Source organism: Lissotriton helveticus, chromosome 5_1 (genome assembly GCF_964261635.1).
Source record: "Lissotriton helveticus chromosome 5_1, aLisHel1.1, whole genome shotgun sequence".
Classification (NCBI taxonomy): Eukaryota; Metazoa; Chordata; class Amphibia; order Caudata; family Salamandridae; genus Lissotriton; species Lissotriton helveticus.
This window is the reverse complement of record NC_136065.1, coordinates 1,904,340,835-1,904,365,475: the sequence shown is the minus strand read 5'-3', so window position 1 is coordinate 1,904,365,475 and position 24,641 is coordinate 1,904,340,835. Positions and strand designations below refer to the sequence as shown.

The 24,641-nt window shown below is 47.9% G+C and overlaps 1 protein-coding gene across 7 annotated transcripts in view; it reads right to left on the bottom strand.

Moving 5' to 3' along the window:
* The window catches only part of ACLY (ATP citrate lyase), a 362,794-nt gene that overhangs the window by 304,861 nt on the left and 33,292 nt on the right, over window positions 1–24,641 (bottom strand). For 4 of the 7 annotated variants that reach the window (XM_078645438.1, XM_078645433.1, XM_078645436.1 and 1 more), the window contains exons 2-4: window positions 15,108–15,291; window positions 10,503–10,625; window positions 5,351–5,413 (exon numbers count right to left, since the gene is read on the bottom strand). In XM_078645438.1, the coding sequence (XP_078501564.1) occupies window positions 5,351–5,413; window positions 10,503–10,625; window positions 15,108–15,266 (345 nt within the window). In that variant the 5' untranslated portion in view covers window positions 15,267–15,291. The remainder of the gene's footprint in view (window positions 1–5,350; window positions 5,414–10,502; window positions 10,626–15,107; window positions 15,292–24,641) is intronic. The other 3 variants (XM_078645434.1, XM_078645437.1, XM_078645440.1) reach the window with 1 other exon arrangement.

Genomic DNA, 24,641 nt, shown 5'->3' with positions numbered 1-24,641 from the left:
CTTATCCATTTATCATTTCACTCCTTCACTGGTCTATTAATAATTTTGTCCATCTACCTTCCCTTTCACTCACTCATCCATCCTTACATCCACCCTTTCACTCATCCGTCCATCCATTCGCCCTTGCACTTATCAATTCATCAATCAATCCATCATTTCACTCATCCATCCACCCACTCACTCATCATCCACCTTTTCACTCATCCATCCTTTCACTCATCCATCCACCCTTTTACCCATCCCGCTACCCTTCCACCCATACATCCAGCTATTTCTGTTTTCTCTCTTCCATCCTTCCACTCACTCATCAATCCATCCATCCCCTCCCATTACCCATCTATTCAATCTTTCATTCATCCATTCACCCTTTCACTAATTCATCCAGCCATCCCTTCACTTACTCACTCGCCCACCTTTTCATATTAATTTTGAGCTGAGCCTTTTTGAGAAGAGGCCCATCAAGAACTTCACCCTTGCTGCAGGAGCCATTCCAGGACTGGGACAGAGCCACCCAGGGCAGAGACAGGATCCACTACAGGAGGGGACAGGAGCCATCACAGGCGGGGGGTGGGGGGGACAGGAGCCACCACATGGGGGACAAGAGCCATCACTGGAGGGGGAACAGGATCCACCAGGGTGGACACAGGGTTGGGTATGCAGTATTCTAGTGTCATCTTGGTCTCTTCCAGGGTGGGGGAGGGCTCCTCACCCCCTCCTGGACAAGACAATGAGAAGACAGGCTCTGTTTCCAAAATGTTAGTGTTGCCCCCCTCCCCCCACACTGATGTACAGTACTGAAAGGAGATACTCTAAGAGAACTGATTTAACTGTGTGTCCTCCATACTTTGTTAATCAGTGTGGGTGCGATTATGCCATTTCTCTATTTTATTACAATATAGACTGCATGTTTGAAGAATCGAGGTTTGTTTACAATTTAGTGACAGTAATTAAGCTCTGTGAAGTGAACCACGTGCTGCCTCGGTGTAATCAGGGCCGGTTCTAGGATATTTGGAACCCTGGGCAGAAAGGGAATGTCTCACACAAGTGCTTCCTTGTTCAATGAACGCAGTGCATGAGCTTGGTCAGCTTGGCTTTAAAGTTCAATCACATGCAGCTTCATAGCCTGGTAAGAGGAGGCAGTAGCTACATGGAGTGTAGATATTAACACACTTTGAATGACCCTTCTAAATCATGGAACACTTTGACTGGATATGCAGCATGCTGAGTCTACTGAACAAGTGGCTTTTCCAACCCATGCTATTGACTACTTCTGTTTTATCTACATCTGCACAATAAAAATGATTGCAGTAAAATGCTTAATTACTTAAACTATAGAGTTTATTGAAATTGAATGAAGCATGCCCTGACACATGGCGATTGGGAAGAATGAGCAGGCAAGAGAAGAGTACAGGCCTGGGCAGAGAGGGGTCCAGTAAATGAACAAACAAGCAGCAAAAAGGCTAGCGCACCATGATGTACTGAGAAGATGGGAACAATTAATTTCAGAGCTTTTGCCTCCATGCAAGTGCCATAACCTTCTTTTTAATGAAAGCTGTTATATACTATCTCTAGTGGCCCTGTTGCTTGGCTACTCTTCCTCATGACTTGCTTCTTCCTGGGGACATACGCCATGGGGCAAGGTTAAAATGATTGGTTATCTCGATCTGTGTTCCATTTAATGCCCCCCTCCTATCCCCTCCCCCTCCACCAAACTTCAAATCTTCTGTCTTTGTGGCTCCTGGGAGGCGGGTTCAAAAGAGAAGACCAGGGTGCAGTTTCTGGAAATCCCTCTTACAATGGGGCTCAGTAGGGGGTGCTCATTCCTGCCAGCATGGCTGCTTAGATAATTGTTGCTGTAATTCGTTGATCATCAGAAATCTTGAATATATGAGGAAAACATGCTAGAAATGTGCTGCACAATAGATAACATGGCAACATAACGTAAATTGTAAACTGGTTGTTTGACTTTCATGTCTGCAGAGTTAAAATCTTCCAGGTCAGATCTCAAACAGGCGAGCATGCTGACCGGTCAGGCATGGGGCTCCGAGGAAGGGCACAAACATGGACTTAAGACATTCTTGAAAAGCACTGCGCTTGGAAAGCAAATTTCGTCCAAAGTGCTTCACATTGTTCCACACCCACATCACCTTATGTTTAAAATGCTCCTGGGGGATGTGTAAAGGAAGCACAGGCTTTAATATTAAATCACAATGTTACATAAGAGCAAGTCAGTGACCCTTGTTGAAGGGAGGCAGATATTTGGTAATAGTACAAGTATGGTCACCTGGTAAACATAACATTGGCAAAACCAGTATGTCTGGTTTACAAGAGTGCCTCTTCATTGATTGTGGAATTTAGTTACTGTGTCACTCATCATACATATATGGACCTGTGCATTAATTCATCCACTTTTTGACTCATTCTATAATTGCGTCATCCATCTACAATACTCGACCCGCACTCGCACACCATCAACGAAGGGCCACATTAATTTACAAGCCAGACCTTCTTACTTTGCCAATACATATTGACAGACAATGTTTGTAACGGCACAAATCTAGCTATAAAGGCAGCTGAGTGCTGTACAAAATAGTATTTACTAAGTACATCATTATTTCATGAGGAATCTCTTATCGCAGTCATATTAAAGCAAACTCGACTGCAGCCATCTGGACCACACTAGCACAACTTTGTAAACAGTGATGGTTTTAATTTCGTGCACAGTTTATTCACCAAAATTTAACCATTGCAGTGTTGATTGCACTGTCGCTTAATCATTAAAAGTCAGAAGTAACATTGCCTTAGCAGAATCTCTACAGAGCATGTTTTGTAAAATGTACTGCTTAAAAACTTGGGGCCACTTCCATTGCATGCCTGACGCACCATGCGGACAGCTTTAAATTGCACGCTCTGTCTAACCAGCAGTGTAATCTACTCAAGTGGGGTAAGAATGATATATTCCAAGAAATGGTTGTATACAAGACGCATTCAGTGCTGTTTGCATCTGAATAGAGCCCCTGCTCCTGAAGCTGCCGCCCCTCCCTCTGTCACCTTCAGCACCTCTTAACAGCTCATCGAGGGCTGGAGGTGTGAGGGTTGCCATCCCGCTGTGCCTCTCCAATGCTGATGGGTGTCTGAGCTTTGGAACAGCATAGAGACTGTTACACCTAACCTCAGCAGCATCGCAGTGAAGAAGGGAGGTGGGGGCCAGCTGTGCCTGCTGTGCGACCAGTTAAAATTACGGACAAATGGCGTCCGTTAAACAATCCTTCACGGACAACGGACAGACGGGCGAAATTACGGACTGTCCGTGAAATTTACGGACGGTTGGTCACCCTAACATACATACATACGCTTACACATGCACATACACTCTCACATAAACACACGCAAAACTGCAAGCACGAACACAACATACATGCATTTAAAATAATGTGCGTTTACTTACCTCAGCTGCAGGGAAAGTCATATTCCAGCTATCTAATCTGTGCCCCATTTTTTATTAAACTAATAACGACTAATGCAATATTAGTCACCATTAGCAGAATAAAAAATTGTCAAAAATAGAGATCGCGTGGGGGAGGCGTGGCCAGCAGCATGGTCGTGTAGGACGCGCTTTCGCCGAGCTCCGGCAGAAAGCCTCAGCCGACATCAATTCTGGTGCCCTGCAGGCCCAGAGAATACCAGTTTGCCAACTGGAAAGGTGCCCTGAATGATCCTGCCGTGACGGAAGGTGAATACACAGCCGGAATCGAGCCCTGCAGCCCGTCACCCGAGCCGGCCTAAACGCGAGGGGAAGACTCAAGATGGCGCCTCACGGGGTCGGGGGAACGTAAGCCTGCCTCGCTGCCTGTGCTCCGTGGCGAGGGGTCTGCGGACAGAGAAGGCGGCCTGGGGTGGTGATCCCTCCGAGCGCGTGGCGCCTCTGCGGTGGATCGGAGTTGGTCCCCCACCTCTGGAGGCTTGAATGAGGCTGGTGTCTCGTTAGAAGGGCGTTTGTTGCACGAGCAAATATCCAATAAGCTAGTATCCCTGACATATAGGACATTGAATAATAACACGCCGGATAGGCTGGGGAGGCTATGAGCAGTCTGGAAACAGGATTTGGGCGAGATGGCCACACTGGACTGGGAGCCGGCGCTGATGCATCACAGAGGAGTCGAGATTAAATCCCGACTACGCCTCATCCAATATAAGGTATTGCATAGGGTCTACTATGACAGTCAGGCTACATCGTATGGGCAGAGCTAGTGACCCTTGCTGTCTGAGGTGTGGACACCAACAGGGAACCTTCTATCATAACATCTGGGACTTCCCCATCATACACACTTATTGGACGCAGATACTGGGGGAACTGAGCAGAGTGCTAGAAGTGACGCTTGCGGTGGACCCCAAATTCGTGTTACTGGGAATATCCACTGAAGTGGATTTGAGTCGCCCACACCTGATCTTTGCGCTGCTGGCCCTAGTGGTGGAAAAACGGGACCTGGCGCGGGCTTGGGGAGCCTAAGGTAGGGGACTGGAGGAGAGGGATGGATATGTACAGGGCGGCTGAAAGAGTGACCTATAAGGCATGGGGTTGCACCCGAAAGTTTCGCAAAGTTTGGGGTAAATGGAGGAAGTATCATGGCCTTGATGGGGGTCTGGGATCAGGCTGACATATCACAACTCCTGCTGACCGAGACCCTAATTCTCATTACTAGGCGGTGGGTCATGGGACCGGACATTATAGGGACCTATGAGGGTGGGGCCGGAGTCTGCTGCAGCCATGTATTATGCGCGGCGGGTGGCTATTCAAGATATACTGTGTATGATGTTTGCATTATGGATAGTGGGGGGGGGGGGATTTCTGGGATTGTGGAGAAATAACTGTGACTTGGCATTTGTGTTGATTCTAAATGCAAATAAAAATATATTTTAAAAAAAAATAGAGATCGAGTGAAGCCCTAGCGACGTCCATAAGGAAGAGATGCTTCTGTGTTCCTGCCACTGAGTTTGCCACGGATGATGCCAGGGGTAGCAAAGGCAGTGCCAAGGACGACCAGGGGTCGCAGCCGCGACCCCTAAATAACGTTCGTGGCCGTATTCATACGCTTCTCCATTCTTCCCAAACGGTTTCAGTATTTTTTCTGTGTAACATAGCAAAAAGTAAAACAAATTCTGCAAGAGCAAGATATAATTGCGCTCGAAGGACAGTTCTCCAGGACAATCCAGCTCCAATTGGTTTAGTAAAAAAAACAAAAATACAAGAATTTTCAGCTGTGATCTCCCAAAGAATTAGTACAGTGGCCCATACTTCAAATACAGAGTCACTCTGAACAGTGGCTTTGAATCAAGGGACTCTACCCACCTGTGTGTGCGCAACAAATGGCTCAATCAGAAAATTCTTCAAAACGCCTTTGGCTTTAGCAATCTGTCAACAGAAAACACAAGATGAAATTAATGAATCTGCATTTCTGGGCAGTCTAGACAAATTATAGGCTTAACAATCGCTGTCGTGAAGGCTTCTGCCCCCCAAGCTAGCACAACTCTTACCTAGGATACTGGTATGGATAAGAACAGTACGCTCCCGCCATCTCGTCCGACCCCCTGCCCCTACCCCTTCTCTTCCCTTCCCTTCCCCTCTGAGACATGAACAGGGCCCTTGCTCTTTTCAGGCGCAAGCGTATGCTTGAGACTCCATAATAAACATGGCATCTAAATGGCAGCAGCCCAATAGGGTTCGCCCTCAAACTCCTAAAAAAATTTTTTTAAAAAAATACTGAGCTTATAAAGCGCCTGGTTACACTAGCCAGTGTGTCCCCGCGCTGTGCCGCTGAGGAACCCGTCCTGGCCTGTTCCTGTGAGGTGGCCACTCCTGGGCACCCCAAGGTGCCAGGCATCCTAGCGGTAGGGCCGGTGTGGAGATTAAGAAAGCTATTGCCCAGAGTTGCAGAGTGGGACCCATGATTAGAGTAGGCACCGAGGCGAGAGAATTATCGGGTCCGAGGACATTGAGCCCAAGACCCTACCGCGACAGGAACTGAACCCTGGTCCGGGCCAGAGCTCTGCATCAGAGTCTGCCGCTCTAACCAGTGAGCCACACTTCTCCACTCAGCTCATACACGAGCTGCATACAGGGAGGGTGGCTGCCACTTATTCCATCGGGCATTTCCCCTGCGGGCTGGAGTCATCAGAGGCCGGATTGTGAAGGCCAATGGCTGCTGCAAACGCCTCTCCTTCTCCCGCTTCCCCAGTTTAATTTCACAACAGGGCTTCAGAAAACGAGAGAGAAAGAAAAGAAAGAGGAGTTTTTCCACACCAACGTAGACACGTAAAGAAGGGAGCTAGGAAGACAAAGACAAGCAGGAGAGGGAAATGAGAGAGGGAATGGATGGATGGATGGAAAGCGAGCCAGAGAGAGGGTAGGAAGGGAACGGTCCTGGTTTGAACATTTTCGCCAGGGCTGTTAGTTCCCATTTCAGCCCTGGAAGGAGACGACACTTTGCTATCTTAAATACCATGACGATCGGCTACTCTGGCCTCCAAACTGAACCATGCATTTGCAACCAAACTGAAGACTGTTAACGAATAGGTCACAGTAGGTTATAAATCTGGAGATCCTCACAGACGTACGTACACTGCATACGCCTTACACTCGACAGCAGGGCCCCAAAATACTACATTTAGCAGGCAAAAAAACCAAAACTAAAAATACTGGCGCGGTTTCGAGTTCTCGTGTTTTCAGAGATTGGTTCCATGGTAGAAACAAGCATTTACAATGCAACGGTTTCGCCTTTGGAAAAGTTTGAGCTATTGGCATGGTAAATGACAACATTTGTATTTATGTGTTGGTTTTGAAAACAGATAAATAAATGGCATTGTCCTTTACATTGCCAATAGCTCTAACTTTTCCAAAGTCGAAACCGTTGCATTGTAAATGCTTGTTTGTATTGAGGTACAAAAAGTTTGCAAGAAGCGTTTACCATGGAATAGTGATGCGCATGGCAATGTGTACCCCACCTGCCCTGCACGATCTAGGCACCTGTGTAGCTAGTCAGGAGTATGCCCACGGGTTGCAGGCATTTTATTTCACAGCGGAATGACTGCGGTGAGGCAGCAGAATGGGCTAACCCCCCCTGCCCCCCCCAACCCGCCCCCAGCCCACCCCCAGCCCACCATCACCAACTTGAGATGCCGTTACTAAGCCAAGCTACTCCCCAAGTTCCTGTCCCGGCTGCCAGTGCACTCTCTCTTTAAACGCCTCGCATCACCACTGTGGTGGCCGTTTTCCTTCTTTTCTTTGCTTCGCTGTTCCTGGGTTATTAGCTGCTCATTAACTCGTAGATTCAATCAGATGCCCTCTGGAGGCCATTTCCTCACCGTTATGACCTCTAATTAACCAATTACCCAGAGGCTGGCTTTGGGAAAGGAGATCCCCGAATGCAGTCACACGTAGGAATGTCACATGAATTAACTGACAGTGACCGCAGCTGACGTGTTTAGAGTGTGCCTTCCTCCCAAACATGTCCCTAGTGTCGGCGATTTGTTGTTCTTGAGGATTTACGTATTTACCTCGACAGATCTGTAAGAAACTATGGCCGAAGTGTGTGGGGGGGGGGGGGGGAGGAAGAGGGGGAGTTATAGGTCTCATAGGCGTTCACGTGCCTCTGAGGATCCGTGTCACTAGCAGGTGTCTAACACGCGTGTGTATGTGCTGACGATGACACACGCTGGGCACAGAGGTGGTAAGAGCGGACCACACATTTGAATATCATGAAACGTGGCAGACGGGTGTTAATTGTTCAAGGAGCATTATTAGGCTGCTATTTAAACAAGCGAAAGGGTGCCCGGAAGGGGAGCATGAGAAATTAAGTGGTGCTCGGGGAGGCAGTGGTGCAGGAGAAGCGACTCGGTGCATCAGAAGTGAAGTGGTGCATTAAAAGCGAAGCGACGCGTACATCCGGGTCTCTGGTTTGAGCTCTCTGCTCTCTGGGTGCGAGATCGCACTACGGGGGGAGGGGCGGACACCGACAATGTGTCCCGACGCCCCTCTCCCCTTGCAGGCACTCACCGGGTCCGGCGGCTGCTGGAGGAGAGCTCCCGCTCCTCGGGACTCTCCGGGGCCGCGGAGGGACGTTCTCTTTCCCCGGGGCTCCTCCTGTGCTCGGGAGCCTCGGGACGGTCGATGCAGGCTGCTTCCTCCTTCCGGCTCTCTCCTCCTCCTCCTGCGATGACGCGGAAGGGGGCTCGACCGGCTGGGCCAATCCCAGCGCGGCCCGGGCTTGAAGGCGGGCGCTGCTTCCTCCTCTCACTCGGGGCCGCGGCGGTGAATACACGGAGCAATGCCGGGTGGGCACCGGCCTTAAATCTAAATATTAAGCGAGGTGGGCACTCGCTCGGGGTACCACAACAGCGGCAAGGTCCCTTGCAGGGTGGGCACCTGCCAGCGGACAAAATACTCGAAAATCAGGTGCCGGCAATGCCGGACCAGATTCGGGGGCGTTCCCGGCTTTCGTCGCGTGACGTCGGCAAAAGCCAAAGAATCTCGGGAACGCCCCCGAATCTGGTCCGGCATTGACGGACAGGCCCCTCGTCCAATGGCTATGCTCCATTTATGGAGCCAGCCAATGAATGACGAGGGCCGACCCAAACCCACACTACAGTTCTCATTAGATTTCTCCTGCGCAAAAGCTGCTTGCGCAGCTTTTTGCAGTCGAAACCTAAAAACTGAGTCTGCGTTCAGGAAAGCTCATACATGCTGAAGCAGTGAGTAGCGATGCTGTGCATACACAGGCAGCGGAGGCTTTAAAGTAGAGAAGCTCTTGCTGCAGCTTACAGCTGCACAAGTCTACATTTTCTATAGCACAAAATAAAAGTTACCCTGCTCCCATCATCCTGCCAATGCACAGATAACCTTACGCCAACAAGCTTTTCCGCCCAGATTCTCAAATGGCACATACGCCTGCGAGAAAAGCAAGGTCAACAGGTTTCTTACGGACTTCGAATTGTTGTGAGAAATAAGAATGTTTGACCAACCCTTAAAAACGGCATCTGGCGCTCTATTAATCAATCAAAGGCACAACCAGGAGATCTGAGCTTCCTTCGACTTGTAGAGATAAGACGGCCTGAGGGTGGCACAGCAGTGTGCGTCTCGCAGGCACCTCTATTCCATGAAAGCGAGGATTTTATGCACCACTGTTAACAACTCGAAAGTGATGCTCTTGGATTCTGCAAATTGGGAATGTCATGAAACGTCAGCCACGTAGAAGCGGGCTCATATTTTCCAAGTCTTCCAAGCACCGGTCTGCACTGCCTGGAGCTGCATGCTTATAAGATTAGCGACTGCTTAATATACTAGACAAGTGACTGTTAACTGTCCACGAGAAACAGAGATGTCCCCGAAAACAGGGCCAAATCTGGGGAGATAGTGAGCTTTTTATGGCCTGGGCTAGAGGACACTGGATATTGAAATTCAAACCTATGTCGCCGATGTTAGCTTAGATAGCTTTACTGTGATCCACTGTGTGCAGTGTTCTGATTTGATGTTTTCAAAAAACAAGAACATATTATTATTTTTTAAACATATGAGCCCACGAAAATAAATAAGTTTTGAAAGCTTTTGATCAATTGTCACCTTTCCGCTCCTATCACAGAATACAAAGTAGAGCGGTTTTAACCTCTCGCTCACAGCAGCTGCCAAATCCTGGTTTGTACTTCATCTGTGGACGAGTACATTAGGGCAGACCCCTGTCTGGAGCCCAGCATTGAGCGAGCGCGTCAGTCAAATCATAACTCAAGTCTGGGACAGGATGTCAATGCTCTCCCCCACTGTCTCCTCTTAATTTATGCCAAGGTCTACCACATCACTTCGTTTCCAGGGTGACATCAAATCATCCAGGAACAAGCCACAATGGCAGATATCATGCCAAGACGGTGCACATCTGAACCTCTACTCTATTCTGCGGAAAAAAGGCATTAACACCACAGAATCATATCTCACAATAATATATAGTACTACTAGGACATTAGATAAAGCATATCAAAGTCTTTATTTCAGAAATAACCTAAACTTACCAAAAGCGTCAACAAAAAAAAAAAAAATCGCCAACCACCAGTGCCCTGGACCATTCATTGCCATCCTTTGGCACATCTGCCCTGGCCTCTCCCACACCTCGCTATACTGCATACCATCCCATGATATAAATCTCCCTCTGGGACCATTGTGCCCTGCCCAAGAACCTTCCCTAGACCAAACCTAGATCATTTCCTTACCCTGCTCTCAATCCTCTTCACCTTCCCACAATCCCCACCACCCCCTGCCCTGGACTCTTCCCCGACCTCAGAGTCCTGGACAACCCTGCCAGGATACCTACTCTAACCCATCTATCCAAATCCTTCCTATTTCATTACCCACCTCTAGCCATGAACGCTGCACTCTCTCACCTGAACCTCTTCCCCCCCCCTTAACTGAGGACCCCCTTCACTCCCCGCACGCCCAACCACCCATGCCCTTTACTCACTGTGGTTTCTTTTCCCAGCCGTGGTTTGAGCCAGCTCTTCACCTGATCCAAGTTCAGGTTAACACCGACCAGGCCAAGCTTCCCGCGGCGCTTGATGAGCTGATCGGGCTTCACAACCAGAGACTAAAGACAGGTCGTAGGAAAGAAAGAACAATTAAACAAAAACAACCAGTAACGTCATTAGGAACTATCACTATAAACAATAGAGATGGCACCTACTGTTTAATTAAAAATAAAAACATTAAATATTATAATGGTTGAGAAGAGACGGGCCAAGAATGCCTGCCTGATGTCCTAAACATGCAAATATTAAAAACGACGCCCCCCCCCGCCCCCACCCAACTTCCGTTCTGATTATCGTCGTATATGTGGAAATCACCAATATTAAAATGTATCCTTCCTCCAAAGGGGTCCTAAATGCAGTACAATCATACTGTACTGCTACATTCTCTACACCACCCCCATCGCATAGTGGCCTTCTGCTTATACAAGAATCACAATGGACAGAGAGAATCAAACCACCTTGCCCTATTCCAGTTAATCTATATTTTTCATCTTTACATATCTTGCATCTCAGAACGTATGAGTAAAAGGTGCTTAATTTGAAACAGTAAGTGAATCTATACATGTTCTCAAGTAGATATTCAGGCTATAAATGCACTGATAGTCGACAACACCATTCTCAAACACGTTTAACTGCATGTGGACTACAAAGCTTTGTAAATAGAAGTCAATTTTAACTATGGGGGCAAGGTGCCATTTTAGCGATATCGAAGTCACATAAACAGATACATTTTGTTTTTCTGTATGACTTTATGCCTCAAGTGTAGGATGCTAGTGTACCCACCCAAGGGATACAATAAATTAGTAGATTTAATTGACACACAGCAAGTGCTTAACTTTGCAAAAAGTATTCATCGTAAGGGTGACCTCAGCCCAGAGGGCAGGAGAGCTTTTTAATGTCTTATTTCATAATATAAAGGACTGCCATCCCTAGGAATGAATACGGTCTAAGCAAATCTGATTGGAGGATCGAAGGAACAACGTTAGTAGGTTTCTGTAGAGCACGGACTGCATACACTCACTGGGCAGCTGATGGAGGCATGGGGCCTGTTCCTTTCAAACTCAGACTGTAGCATGTCTGCAGGGGCCTGACCTATGCACGTGTGGAAAATCGGAGAATCTCGAATTTTGAATCAAACAGGCGATTGAGGATTGGTCTTATGTCAAATATGTATACCCCTTTCATACAATCAAAGTTTTTTGTGGTTAAGAGCTGCTTATTGGTTACTAGGTTACAGAAGAGGGAACTGAGGCAACACCACCACCTAAAAAGGTCACTTGTAACCCACCTGTGAACTTTTCAAAGAGACCTAGTGCTTACAATATACACAGAGTGGACTCTGGGATGCCCTTTCTTTAAGCACTGACTTTTTTCAACCACAGGCTTGAGGTATTCTCAATCACATCATGTTTAAGCTCGGTTCAGTCGGTTTCAGTATTTACCTGTCCTCTTGGTTGTAAGGATGTATCTGTCCGCTTCTACTCAAGTGCTTGCATTAAAATGCATGACGGACTACTTTAGAATTATAGCTTTCTCGGTCCACTCTTTCTGGCTTAAATTTGATTATGCAGAATGCATTTGCATATTAAACCCATCCCACTTCGCTTATCAAGACTTATTAATTGAAAGCAGGCCTTTAGTCATTATCTCTGAAGCTTTACTAGAAATGTATTCTTTTATTTTAAAAACATGTTTTAAGGCCGATTTCCAGTACTGGCTAATCACGTACTTTACAGTTACAACTTTAAAAATGAAAGTAAAATAAATTGATTTTACTGCACATATATTGTATTTTGTATTGTATTGTATTGTATTGAGAGGGCTGTTGCAAGGTTCAGCATTGTGGCAACCACCCTTGAGAAATGTTAAAGCCCTGATCCCAGCAGGAGAGGCCATCGTGGGTTGCCCGAGCCAGTGGGACGGTCCACAAGCTTTTTTTGGTGCGTGCCCTCAGCTACGTGGAAGCAGCATGAAAGCTTCCCCAGGAGTATTCCTCTCTGAAGCAATGGGAAAAAAACATGAAACACGTGTGTTTGCTTCCACCACTGCCCGAGTATGCACTTGACAGCTAACGCTTAGAAATGGGAGCACAACAAACGGAAAAAACATCGTAATCAATTTGGGGAAGTTGTGAACAAGTTCAGAGGAGTGTGAACTATTCTTGAGAAAAATCGCATTTATGGATCTTGGTCAGCAAAATAATTGCACTCTGATTAGAGATCATCGAAAACTTGATTTTTGGCACATATTAAAATCTATAAGGCTTGCCTAAGAGACGTTTGGTATTGCATTTCACATTGTAATTCTTTATTATTATTCACAGTCTCCTTCAATGTGTTATTTTGCAATGATTAATTTTAAATTCAACATTTTTTTGTTTTACAGTGAGAAAAAGAGACCCCATTCTATTATGATTTAACATAACTATACAGTGGACATGCTTTTACAAATACTCCTGAAAATAAAGCCTCACTAAAAGAAGAGCGTAGGCCAGTTAACATGAGATCCCCGAGCACCACTCTACGGCTCACAAGTGAGAAGACTACTGCTGCCAGAAGCAAGATATTTAACAGCGACTGAGCCATTCCACAACAAAACAAACACCAGGATGCCTTGCAGTAAAGCAATGCAGGAGAAGAAAAAAAATCACTTATAATGGGTCGGATGAACCGTACACATGCTGCAAAGTGCTCCAGCAATAATGGCTAGAGTAGGAATTGTTGCCGCAGGGAGAGAATTATAAGAAAAGAGGCAAAGTGGATGCTGAAGGGTGAAGAGGACCTCAGACATCCATTTTGCAGAACATGGGGTCTGTTATGTGAAGCCCGTTGCTCTTCAGGTGGACGCAGCGGACAGCAACTTCTGAAGAAGGTAGTGATAGGTCAGAAACATACACTGAATTTACGAATGAGGATTGTTGCTACATGTTTATCAACTGCCTAGTTATACTTTAAGTTGATGGTTATTTACACAACATTTACATTACAAATGTAGTTTAAGTATGGTGTAAACTAATTTGCATATATGAACACTACTTTATGGTACTGAATACAGTGCTGTAGTAGGTACACAATGGGATCTTTCTGAGTTTGGATGTATTGCATACAATGGGGCGATGGTGGTGTTAAATTGTAATTACAAGTTCTGCAATGAGCTTAAATGTCACACTGCTGGACTTTCCATCATAACAGGGTCTCAACTAGCACTCGGCTTGGTTTTTGCAGTGAGGTAAGTATCTGCTACCTCTATAAAAAAGATAAGTGGTGCTGGACTGTTAAAAAGCCATGTTCCTTTAGAGCAGAATTTAAAACGGTTTCTTTCTCCAGGTTTACATCCACAGATTGCGTGCTATCGCAAAAAATCCTGCATGAAACAAGGACTGTGCATATGGGCTACTCTGAATCTCATTCATATCTGTCTTAATCCCTCTTCTTTTAAATGATATCCCTTCAAAACGATTTGTAATTTCAAGCAAGCATATGCTTCTCAATAGCCCCCTCTAGAGATAACACCAAAGTCATTAATGTACCATAAAGAAACTGGAAGAAATGACTGGAATGGTTTCCTTTAGCATGGAAGACTAACCCTAATAACCAATGATTGAACAGCAACTTTGGGATTCCGGGTGAAGTGCTATTCGCCACACAACGCTTCAGTGCACTGTCAAGGGTAGTAAGTGATATATAAATGCAATTTCAATACAGTACATTTCAAAAGAAACAGGGCACATTTGTAGGAGTATTTTCTATTTTGTCATTATCCATCCACTTTACCATCCACTTACAGGATTGTTGAGGATCCTGGAGTCTGCAAGAAGTATTTTATAGGGGCGAGAGGGCAAGGGTCTCCATGAAAGATGTTACAGGACAAGGGAGCCTGTGTTAAATGTTTTACAGGATTTGGGTGATGATAGTGGTCAAGGGGAAGCAAAAGGAAGCAAGAAGGGTATTACAGAATGGAGGTATCTGCCTGTGACAAGAAAAGTACAAGACTGGGCGGTAAAGCCCGAGTGGAAGGTGTTGAAAGAGGACAGTGGGAGGTCCTCGGACACTGAGAAGAGAAATTACTCGGGCATAAGTGTGTGGAGAACCCAGAGCACAAGGACCGTGAAGATCCTTAATCACAAGAGCTGGGAAAGGGACTGGGGTGATCCTCTGGCATGAGCTCTGCGGAGACGAATTCTAAGGACTTTGGAGATTCTTGGGCACAAGGACAGAGAGAAGATCAAACTTTCAGCGTCAGCACGAAGAATGCTACAGGATATGGCAAACAGCCTGTGTGGAAGCTGTTCAAGGACTGGTGAAGGTTATGGTGAAGGATGTTATAAGACTAACTAGAAGGAAACACGTGTGAATGTTGTTTTTGGAGGGCTGAATAGGTTTATGGGCTTATGTATTGGGAAAAAGACTTACAAAGGATCCTGGGCAAAATGATCCTGGGCAAGACGACAGATGGAGATTTGGTTGGAGAATTACACTGACAGGAGGGATTAAGAAAAGAATGCATGACGGTTATACAGCATCACTGGAGCAATTTCTCACCTCTGTCAACAGCCAGGGATGCTCCTGGACCAGCCTATCCCATTCAGTGTCATATGTTACCCGAGCATACTTGAAGCGGTTCTGCACTGCTGCTGAGGTGCAGATGTATTTGTAAAGGAACTCCTTCCCGGTCTGCTCAGAGATGGCTTTAGCCGACATGGCTATTTACTGAAGACCGAAGCTGCTGTAGAACAAAAAAGAAATTAGAGGCTATCCTCCCTTTGACATTCATGCACACTAGATATGTTCCTGCGCAGAGACATGACAACAATGTACAAGAAATAGAAAAGTAATATCAGTAACAGACCAACAAGACAAACACAAATATTGTCAGACGATAGGAATGGCTTCGCTCAGACACAGAAATACTTGCAGACGAACATATCTATAGGTCTCAGTCACTCATGGTCTGACGGGCTCAGTGCCTCTAGGTTCATTGGTCTGTGCACATGGGTCTAACAGACAAAACAGACACGCAAGCACTCAATAGTACATGACTACAACAAAAAGCGTCAAATAGTCATAAACACGCATTTTGGAACGATGGATGAATGAATGGATAAAAGATGCACTGCCAGAGAGTGATGGACAGAGATGCCTAAATGACTCTAGGTGCGCGCACGTAGAGAACACATCCAAAGGAACCGATGCGCACTCATTACCACGTCTGTAGACTTCCATGCACACAAACCAACAGCCGAACAGGAACCAGAGCCTAAAGTAAACAAATACTGCAACATACCAAGAGAGAGACATATACTAACAAGACCAACAACACACAAAAGGTAGACATTTATAATAGGCAGGGTGCTGGCTAGATCGATATTTTGTGCTGGAAAGAACAGTCTGGCTTAATCTGCAATTCCTATACAGAGGAAATAACATTTCAGATGGAGAAAGAAATTAATTTTGGAGAAATCAATTTTACCAGACGATGGACTCCACGGCCATCCACGTTCGCTGTAGTCTTCTGAAGGATTGTGTGTAGATAACAATACCGTATACTCTGCATGCCACTCCCAACCTAGCCCTCTCTGGCCTAAGCATACACAAATACAAGCACAACTCATTGCTGGTATCTCTGTATTAAGAATATTTTCCAAACACGAATGCCAGAGGACTCCATGAGCCCCACATGTCCAGTCCTCACACCTTTGTTTCACAAATTATTGGCGAATTGAACTCAACAACACCCAAAAAGCACTGATTTATTAAGTGGTAGCCCCTAAAAAGAAATATGGGATACTGTATATTTAGAGTGCTTTAACGAATCCGATTTACCTCACAATCTGCATGCAGTAAATTAACCATGTTCCAATGAAAATACATAAACCTTTAATACTGATCATTTCTTCTGTTTTTGTTAGGCTCCTTTGAAGGGGATTAACCACTTGGATGCTAAGGCCTATTCCATCGTTGCCATGTAATTTCCATTGAAATGAATGGCATTTCCATGACGAGCTGAGCTCGTCATGAGCGTCCAAGGAGTTTTAATTCAGCTTCCTAAATTGTTATTTTGAAACACCAGAGATACATTTTTTTAGTCCACATGCCGATCATTTTCATTAGCTGGTGTTTATATTTCCCTGCATGCCAGACGGACATAGATAGATGTTTAGCAGCTGCTCAACACTCATCATGCATGACACTGGAATTCTCAATACACTATAACAATCAGAAAAAGTGCAATTTCACATAGCACCCCAATAACTCCTCTTTTTACTCCTCACAAAAAAATTCCACTAAAGCACAGGCGGCACAAAATGTTTGCATCAATGTAGTTATGGCCAGGGTTTTTAATAGGATAAAAAATACTGGGGGGGTCTCTAAAAGGGGCGTGGTCAGTGTAATTAGGGCGTGTCTTAAAACACGTAAGCTAAACATCTGTGCTTAGCATAGTCTGCCATCCGACTTGTATTTTGCTGTTTCTGTCATTGCATCCAGATATAGGATACAACAAGTAACATCATACCTACAAGTCAGGACTATTGGCTTTGTCAATGATAGTTAGCTGCATAAGATAAATAAGCAGCAACTTTGGCTTATTTATAATATTGAAAAAGCTTCACTTAAAGCCCTGGTGACACCTCAACAATTTTGCTGCTCCTGAGTTTCAAAAAGAGACGGAAAATCCATAGAGAAAAAGACTCTCCCCTTCCCCATCAACGCTCACCTGGCATGACGTCATGCCGTAACTTCATTAGTGAGCATGGGCACATCCATGTGCCTGCTGTCACTGCAGTCCGGGGAAAAAATGGACCGCCTGTGCACAAAACAGAGCCGGATAGAGACCCGTTTCGAGCCCTCCTTTAAAAAAGTGCCGGTGCTCAGCACCGGTGAGACCCGGCCCACTTAAAGCCTTGGTTATGGCTGGACATCCGGCCGCCCCTTCCGCCGGATGTACAGTGATAATAGTGGAGCTGCTGCAGCCTTATGTTAAGTCCAGTTTTAAGGTGTTGACATCTGATCAAAGTTACTCTGATAATAGCTGCGCTAGTAGCAACTTCCTTCAAGTAACCTAAGCGGTAAATAGTATCCGGCTGTGTGTCACCGAGATTAGCAGGGACCCCTGACAGCTTTTGTTGTCTGAAGCACAGTCACAATAGGGTAATCGGGGCCAGCAGATGTCAATAACGAATCAAACCAGAAATCTCTCTTCAGTTATACAACACTCAAGGCAAAAGGGGGAGGCATTTAGTTTCCACTGTTTGATCTGACTTACTAACGTCATGTTGACTGTCCGATCAACACAGTACGATGTTCTCACGCTATTGTAGTGGGGCCACTCTATTTTTCAGTACAGATTTCGTCATGGACGTAGCCCATCACGTACATTTTTATGCGTCTCTGTAAATCACCGCGGTGCCCAAATAGCATTTCTCCGAGTCCTAAAGCTATATTTTGGAAATCGTAGTACTGCACGCTGGCGCTGGGTGCAACCACGAGGATTACAGTTTCCTCATTACACGCGAAGGATATTAGAGCGCAACGGGGCGTTGGTCGCAAGCAGCAGCAGCTGCACTCCTCTGTGCTACGAGGAAGTGCCCCTCCCGTGCAGCAGTAGCCAGGCTGGAAGAAACACACACTCTACTTCCTCGACTGGGCACCTGTACTCCATGCATCCGGGAGAGAGGAAGGTGTGGCCGCCATTCCGGCTGCACGAGAGGACCATTTCATGGCCTCGTGCCACTCCACGTGGCAGACGCACGACAGCCAGCCCCCCAGGGGCGGCTCTCTGAAAGAAGCCGATACTAGCAATGCCACCAACGGGGGGCACTTCTCCACGACTGCAGGAACTGACGCGTTTCAAAGCTTTTCATCAACCTGTGAATCAGTTTGAGTTACAACAAATGTATATATACGCAACACTTTGGCTATACTATTCTGCAACATGCATGCAAGTCACCCTTTAATCACTGGAACAAGTACTTGTTTTATGTAGTGCCTCATACCATCCACCAGTCGTTGCTAAGAGCTGTAAGTCACCGAACTATTGTACCGATTCAAAGGTTCTCCTCAATGGAAGGCCGCGCGGCCTCACCGCGCGTCCGTGGCAAGCGGTTAACTTGCTGGTGCTGCTATGGCTTCTAAAACAGTGCCGTACCCTCAGCTAGCCGGTTATGGCCTAAGGCAAATATATCAAACTGAAAGGTCCTTCAGATTAAGAATGCATTAATTCATGCCTTTATTTATAAATTAATGATTTAATGGAGTGACTCACTTCCGGGTCCACCGAGACTTTTGTGCAAATAATGTAAAAACATAACACGCGTCAGAAAAATTCCCATTAAAGACATACAGTGGAACTGGTGCAAGCCAGGAGTAGTCAAAACTCGAACTCTAGTCACCAGGCAGTGAGAGGCACTCTACCCACTCAAACGTGCCTCAGAGAACCATAGGGAAGGCCATTTACAGTGAATTCCATAGTCAAACCGACAGCAAACAAAGGAAGGCGTGACACTCAGTCGCTCTGATGGAGTGAGGTAAGTAAGGCATCTCTGAAACAGGAAGAGCCAACAGCCAAGACTTGAGAAAAGAGCCAGTAAGAGAGTGGCTTCAATATTGAAGCCAAATGTTTCCCCCTCACTCTTCATAGGTCGGATCGCCAAGTTCAATGGCCCAAAAAGCAGGGCCAGAAACACCTACAAGCAACAGGTTAGTCAACATCAACCTTCAGCCAATGCCAGCCCATTCAGCCCCATACTACTGACACATACAAAAGCTTTTGCCAACAGCTTCTGGGATTAATCAAACAAGAAAGTTACCCTCAGTCAGAAAACAGTCAGTAACAAAATGGTCGTGAAAAATTCCAAGGAAAGACGAGGCAAAAGAGTCTCTTGAGCTTGGTCCAAGCTCTACCACAAAATAAATAGAAGTGGAGCTTCTATGAGAGATTGACTAGCGAATGCCGTAAATTGAAAACAAAGTTATAGCCAGGTGGATAATATGCAATAGCCAATGTGATGGTGGAACGGTGGGGACGGATGGGGGAGTGGTTTTGGTGGAGGGAAGGGTTGGACATTTTGCGAGACAAAAAAGCACCCTCCAGAGTAACTTCCAACTAGTGTGTAAATATATAAGCAACTCTGCCACCCAGTAAGCTGATTGATGGTGTTTAAGGATCTGGGAGTTACAGCGACAGCTTCCGCAACAACCTGAGCAGAATGCTCAGAGACAGGGTTGAATTTCGATTAAAAATCGACCCTGGCACGCTAAAAAAAAAAAGTGGTCCAAGTTTGCATATTGCCTTTCTGCAAAACACTGCTTCTGCAAAAATTTAAGGGGGGGTAAAAAAAAAAAATGCACGGATTAGTTTACACTGGTGAAACACACCTGAAAACAAGCGAGCCACTTCTGCTCAGGCCCCCTTTCCCCGCTCAGCATGCACACATTAATTGGCCGGCCCTGAGAGAGAAAGGGAGTGACACCTCTGTTCGTTGATAAAAAGGAGATAATGGACACCCATCTGCCTCCAGAAAGGCCACTCAGGCACCCACTGGGCCACTGGCGGTATCCGAAAAACGCAGAAATCACCCAAAATGTCTGCCCGAACTGCTATAAAAAAAAAGAAAGCAGCCCACAGCTGGACCTGGACACCGACCCCTCGGGCATTGCCCAAGTGCCCGTGTTACCAATCCAACCCTGCTCAGAGACCAGGGGCGTGGCCAGCTGCATGGAGGAGTAGGATGTGCGTCGGCTCGGCTCCCGGTGCATTGCTTTAATCCGACGACATATCCTTGCCAAATCGTCCAGAAAAGCCCCAAAAAATGAATTAGGGGCGAGCTCCGCAACCTTTGCTGCCAAGAACTCTGCGCCGCTCGGGCGCCCACGGGCGGTAGTCGGCTGTGGAAGATCGCCGGCCGGAGAGAGATTGCTTCCCCAAGATGGCGACCGGGCGCGCACCATCGGCCCGAGTCTGACTCCACCCCGGCCCAGGGGACTGCTGCAGGCGGAACATCATCGCCCTCGGAATCGGGGGGCAACTATACCCGACCGCGGGGAGATCCGACACTCAACGCCCACCCCCCCCTCTCCGCTCCGTTCTCGGTGAGTGGCCTCCAGAGGGGCTGCGGCGAGCTGCAGCCGCAGCAGCTGAGAGGGGCGCCCGGCGGGACAGGCCATCGGGTGGAGTGTCCGCGGCAGAGGCGAGTGGACTCCCGGGGGAGTCACTGCGGGACACGATCCGGAGCCCTCGGCCTCGGAGAGAGCCGATAGACGGTGCTGCCCAGGAGACCCTGGGGGAGGACCCCTTCTGCGACCGGTGACGGGCGTACCTGCTCTACCACACCCGGCCTTAAGAGACAGTGCTGACGCCCGGACGGGAGCCGGCCGGTGCCGACAACTCTGCTGAGGAACTATTGCCGGTGAGTGCGGTCCTGCCCTCCGTTCACAGCCCCCCCCCCCCCCCCCCCCCCCCCGAGAGTGAAGCACAGGTCGGGGCCCGCAGCGAGAATAGAGAGGGGTCGCTACGGAGGAGAACACCCGCATTGCCTGCAGTGCACCGGTCCATCGGACGGAGGGGGTGGCGCCGGCGGGTTGCTCACCCTGCTGCCATATCTCTGCTCCGTTTGCCGAAGGGCCCGAGCGGAGAGACCCGCATCGCCCTTCACGAGGCGCACCTCTGGATCTTACAACCAAGAGCGACTGGAATCCCTGTGGAACTTCCTACCCGGCGCAGAGAGGGCGGCGAAGGGACCAGTGTTCACCGCCGCCTCCTCCAAGGGGGGCCCTGCTGTGGGTGGTGGCCACGGACTAAGGAGAGTTCCGGCATCAGACCCACCAGAGATTTGTGCCCGAGGCTCTGAACACCTCGCCTCCCGCACCCCTTTACTTGGCCTTTGCTCTTGCTTCCAGGTTGAAATCCGCGTGTGGGACATACTGGTTTGGGGGGACCGGACCTGGGCGACTTCCCGATTTTGGAAAAGGGGGTGGTGATGGACAGAGTTTCTGAATGATGCAGAATACTCTTACCAAGTCAAGAGATCATGGTTTTAATCCATCACCTGTTTTTTAGCTCATTGCACCATCCCAGCTCAGAACCTGGCTATATGCAAATTAGTCTGTTCCTGTCCCAGTGCATGATGGGAACAGGGCAAACCAAACTACCAAGCCAATTCTTATACTGGGAAGGAGACAAGCTTCCGGGGACCGGTTTCTGGCATCACAGCCTTCGTCGGCCCGGCTTGCTTGAATCCTGATGGTGCAATGAGCAAGGGACTCACGTCTGAGTATACCCTCCCACACATAGTGTGGATAAAATCGATTTTGGAAAAGGGGGTGGTGATGGACAGAGTTTCTGAATGATGCAGAATACTCTTACCAAGTCAAGAGATCATGGTTTTAATCCATCACCTGTATTTTAGAGACTTGTGCCCGAGGCTCTGAACACCTCGCCTCCCGCACCCCTTTACTTGGCCTTTGCTCTTGCTTCCAGGTTGAAATCCGCGTGTGGGACATACTGGTTTGGGGGGGACCGGACCTGGGCGACTTCCCTTCCTGTCGCCTCACTTGAATTTTTGGGCCGCACCAGAAGACCCCCTGCCCAGGATCGAACTTTGACATGGGGAAAAGAGACCCGCCGCCGAGGCCGGCCAGACAAGAGACTATGGATAGCTATGCCACGACACAGTTGCAGGGGGATACGGCCTCTGCGACACTCGACGCGCGTACGGACACGGCTATAATCATGGAAGCAATCCAGGCCTCCAGGGCGGATATTCAGAGCTCGAGAACTGCACTCGAGACGAAAATAGGTGAGGTGGGCTCGGAGGTCCTTCTACGGCGTCAGGACTTCCGGAATCTAACAGAGAGGGTGACGGCCACTGAGACCAGGATTGGCGAGGCTGAGGATTCGCTTACCGTTCTTTGGAAGGATATGGCGGAGTTGCAGGCGTCCCACAGACAGCTGCTGTGGAGGGTGGATGACGCCGATAATAGGGCGAGGCGTAACAACCTCTGCTTCGTGGGCTTTAGGGAAGGGATCGAAAAGACTGACGTAGCGGCCTTCCTCCGCGACTGGTTGACATCGACATTTCCACAAGCCCACTTTTCGAACTGCTTTATAATAGAAAGAGCGCACAGGGCTCTGCTCATGAAACCGCCGGAGGGGGCTCGGCCACGACCGATCATCGCCCGCTTCCTTAACTTTGCGGACAGGGATCTCATTCTGAGAGAGGCAAGAAAAAAGGGGGAGCTCCGACTGGAAAATACCAATATTATGATCTTCCCGGATTACAGCCAAGATGTACAGAAACAGCGACGGTCCTACGACTCAGTGAAGGCGAAACTCCGAGACCTACATATATCCTATATGCTGCTCTTTCCGGCAAAACTAAAGGTACTGTACAAAGGCAGGTCGCTCTTTTTCAATCGCCCTGAGGAGGCCTGGCAGTTGCTGGAAGAACGCCCGATGTTACGCGAAGCTGAGGAGGAGGGTCGCAGGATCCGCTCTGAAATGGCGGCAGCCAACTTCCGGATAAGCCCACCAAAGGCGCAGAGATCTCACATTCCACGAATGAAACAACATTCACTCTCGCCGATAAACTCAAGACAACCCGCGACACTCAGGGGTGAAAGTGACCGGGATGCGACCACGAGCGAGAATCCAGCGCCAGGATCTAGATTTAACAGTCTGGCTCATCCCACTGTCGAAGGATTGGAGGACACTGAAAATGACCATTTGTCAGACGTGGAGGATTTGACGGACCGATCGCTACACCCGCTGGTGGCTGCGATCCGTGAGATGGAACAAGGAGCGACTGGAGGTGCAGATGACCGAGACATGGACACACAAGATTCCCATTCATGAAGAATTGTGGCACGGATATCCGAGACGGCAGTGCACCGATGCAGAGGACACGCAAGTTACACCCACTACCCTCTGAATGTACTTTGACACTATTGTTACTTGTTTGCCTAGTTACCGCCTCTAGGGGCTCGCAGGGCTTGGGGTCCCCTACTGTTGCTCAGTGGACAGTCGAGCCGGGGACATCAACGGCTGAAGCCCTGGTGTTAGGTTAATTGGGAGGGTTATAGGGAGGGCGACAGACCTTTACCGCCTGGAAGTCCTGTGCTTTGCTGGTTATGAGTATGCGATGGACAGGAGGAGAAGGTGGGGAGGGGGGAGGGGGGAGGGGGGGGTTTGGGGCGTTCAAACAGTTTGGTGGGGAAGTAGTTGGGAGTGGGGGGGGAACAGTTGCTTAAATACAGTCACATACATGGTTGCGCCGCTCTACACTCATACACCAGGAATCACCCACACTACAGTGTTGATACCTCAGAATGGCAAGTACACTAGGGCCACACTCTACTGACCAATACAGCCTCAGCGTCCTGTCTTGGAATGTGAACGGTCTAGGTAATAGGATTAAAAGGGGGTTGGTCAATGCCTACTTCAAAAGAATAGGACCGGATGTAATTTTCTTACAAGAGACGCACCTGAAGGGATCTAACTGCTCCTTCCTAGCCAGAGGGCGTTACAAAGTACTTGCACACGCGGGATACACCACGGATTCCAGGGGTGTAGCCATAATTCTAAAGAACACCTCACCATTCCGCATTACCCACACTTGGGATGATCCCCAAGGGACCTGTATAGGGGTTCAGGGGACGTGGCGCAGACGCACTTACACATTAATATCGGTATATGCACCCCCCAAACTCCAGGCTAACACACTTAAAACATTGGCCAACATACTCCTCGAATTAGCGGATACTATTCAATTGGTGGGCGGAGACTTTAACGATGTTATGGTTAGGGCGGAAGACCGTTCTGGGGCGCCACCTCCCAAAGATACTCAGACCCCACTGGCCCAGTTGATCAACACCATAGGCCTTACTGACGTTTGGAGATGATTACACCCAGGCCAACTGACATTCTCCTTCTACTCAGCCTCACACAAGGTGTTTTCCCGGCTGGACTACATTTTTATGTCCAGACAGGACTTGACCCCCGACACCACCGCAGAATACAAGGCGAGGGGAATCTCGGACCACTCGCCGTTATTGGTGCGAGTGGGACAGAGACCTCGACCG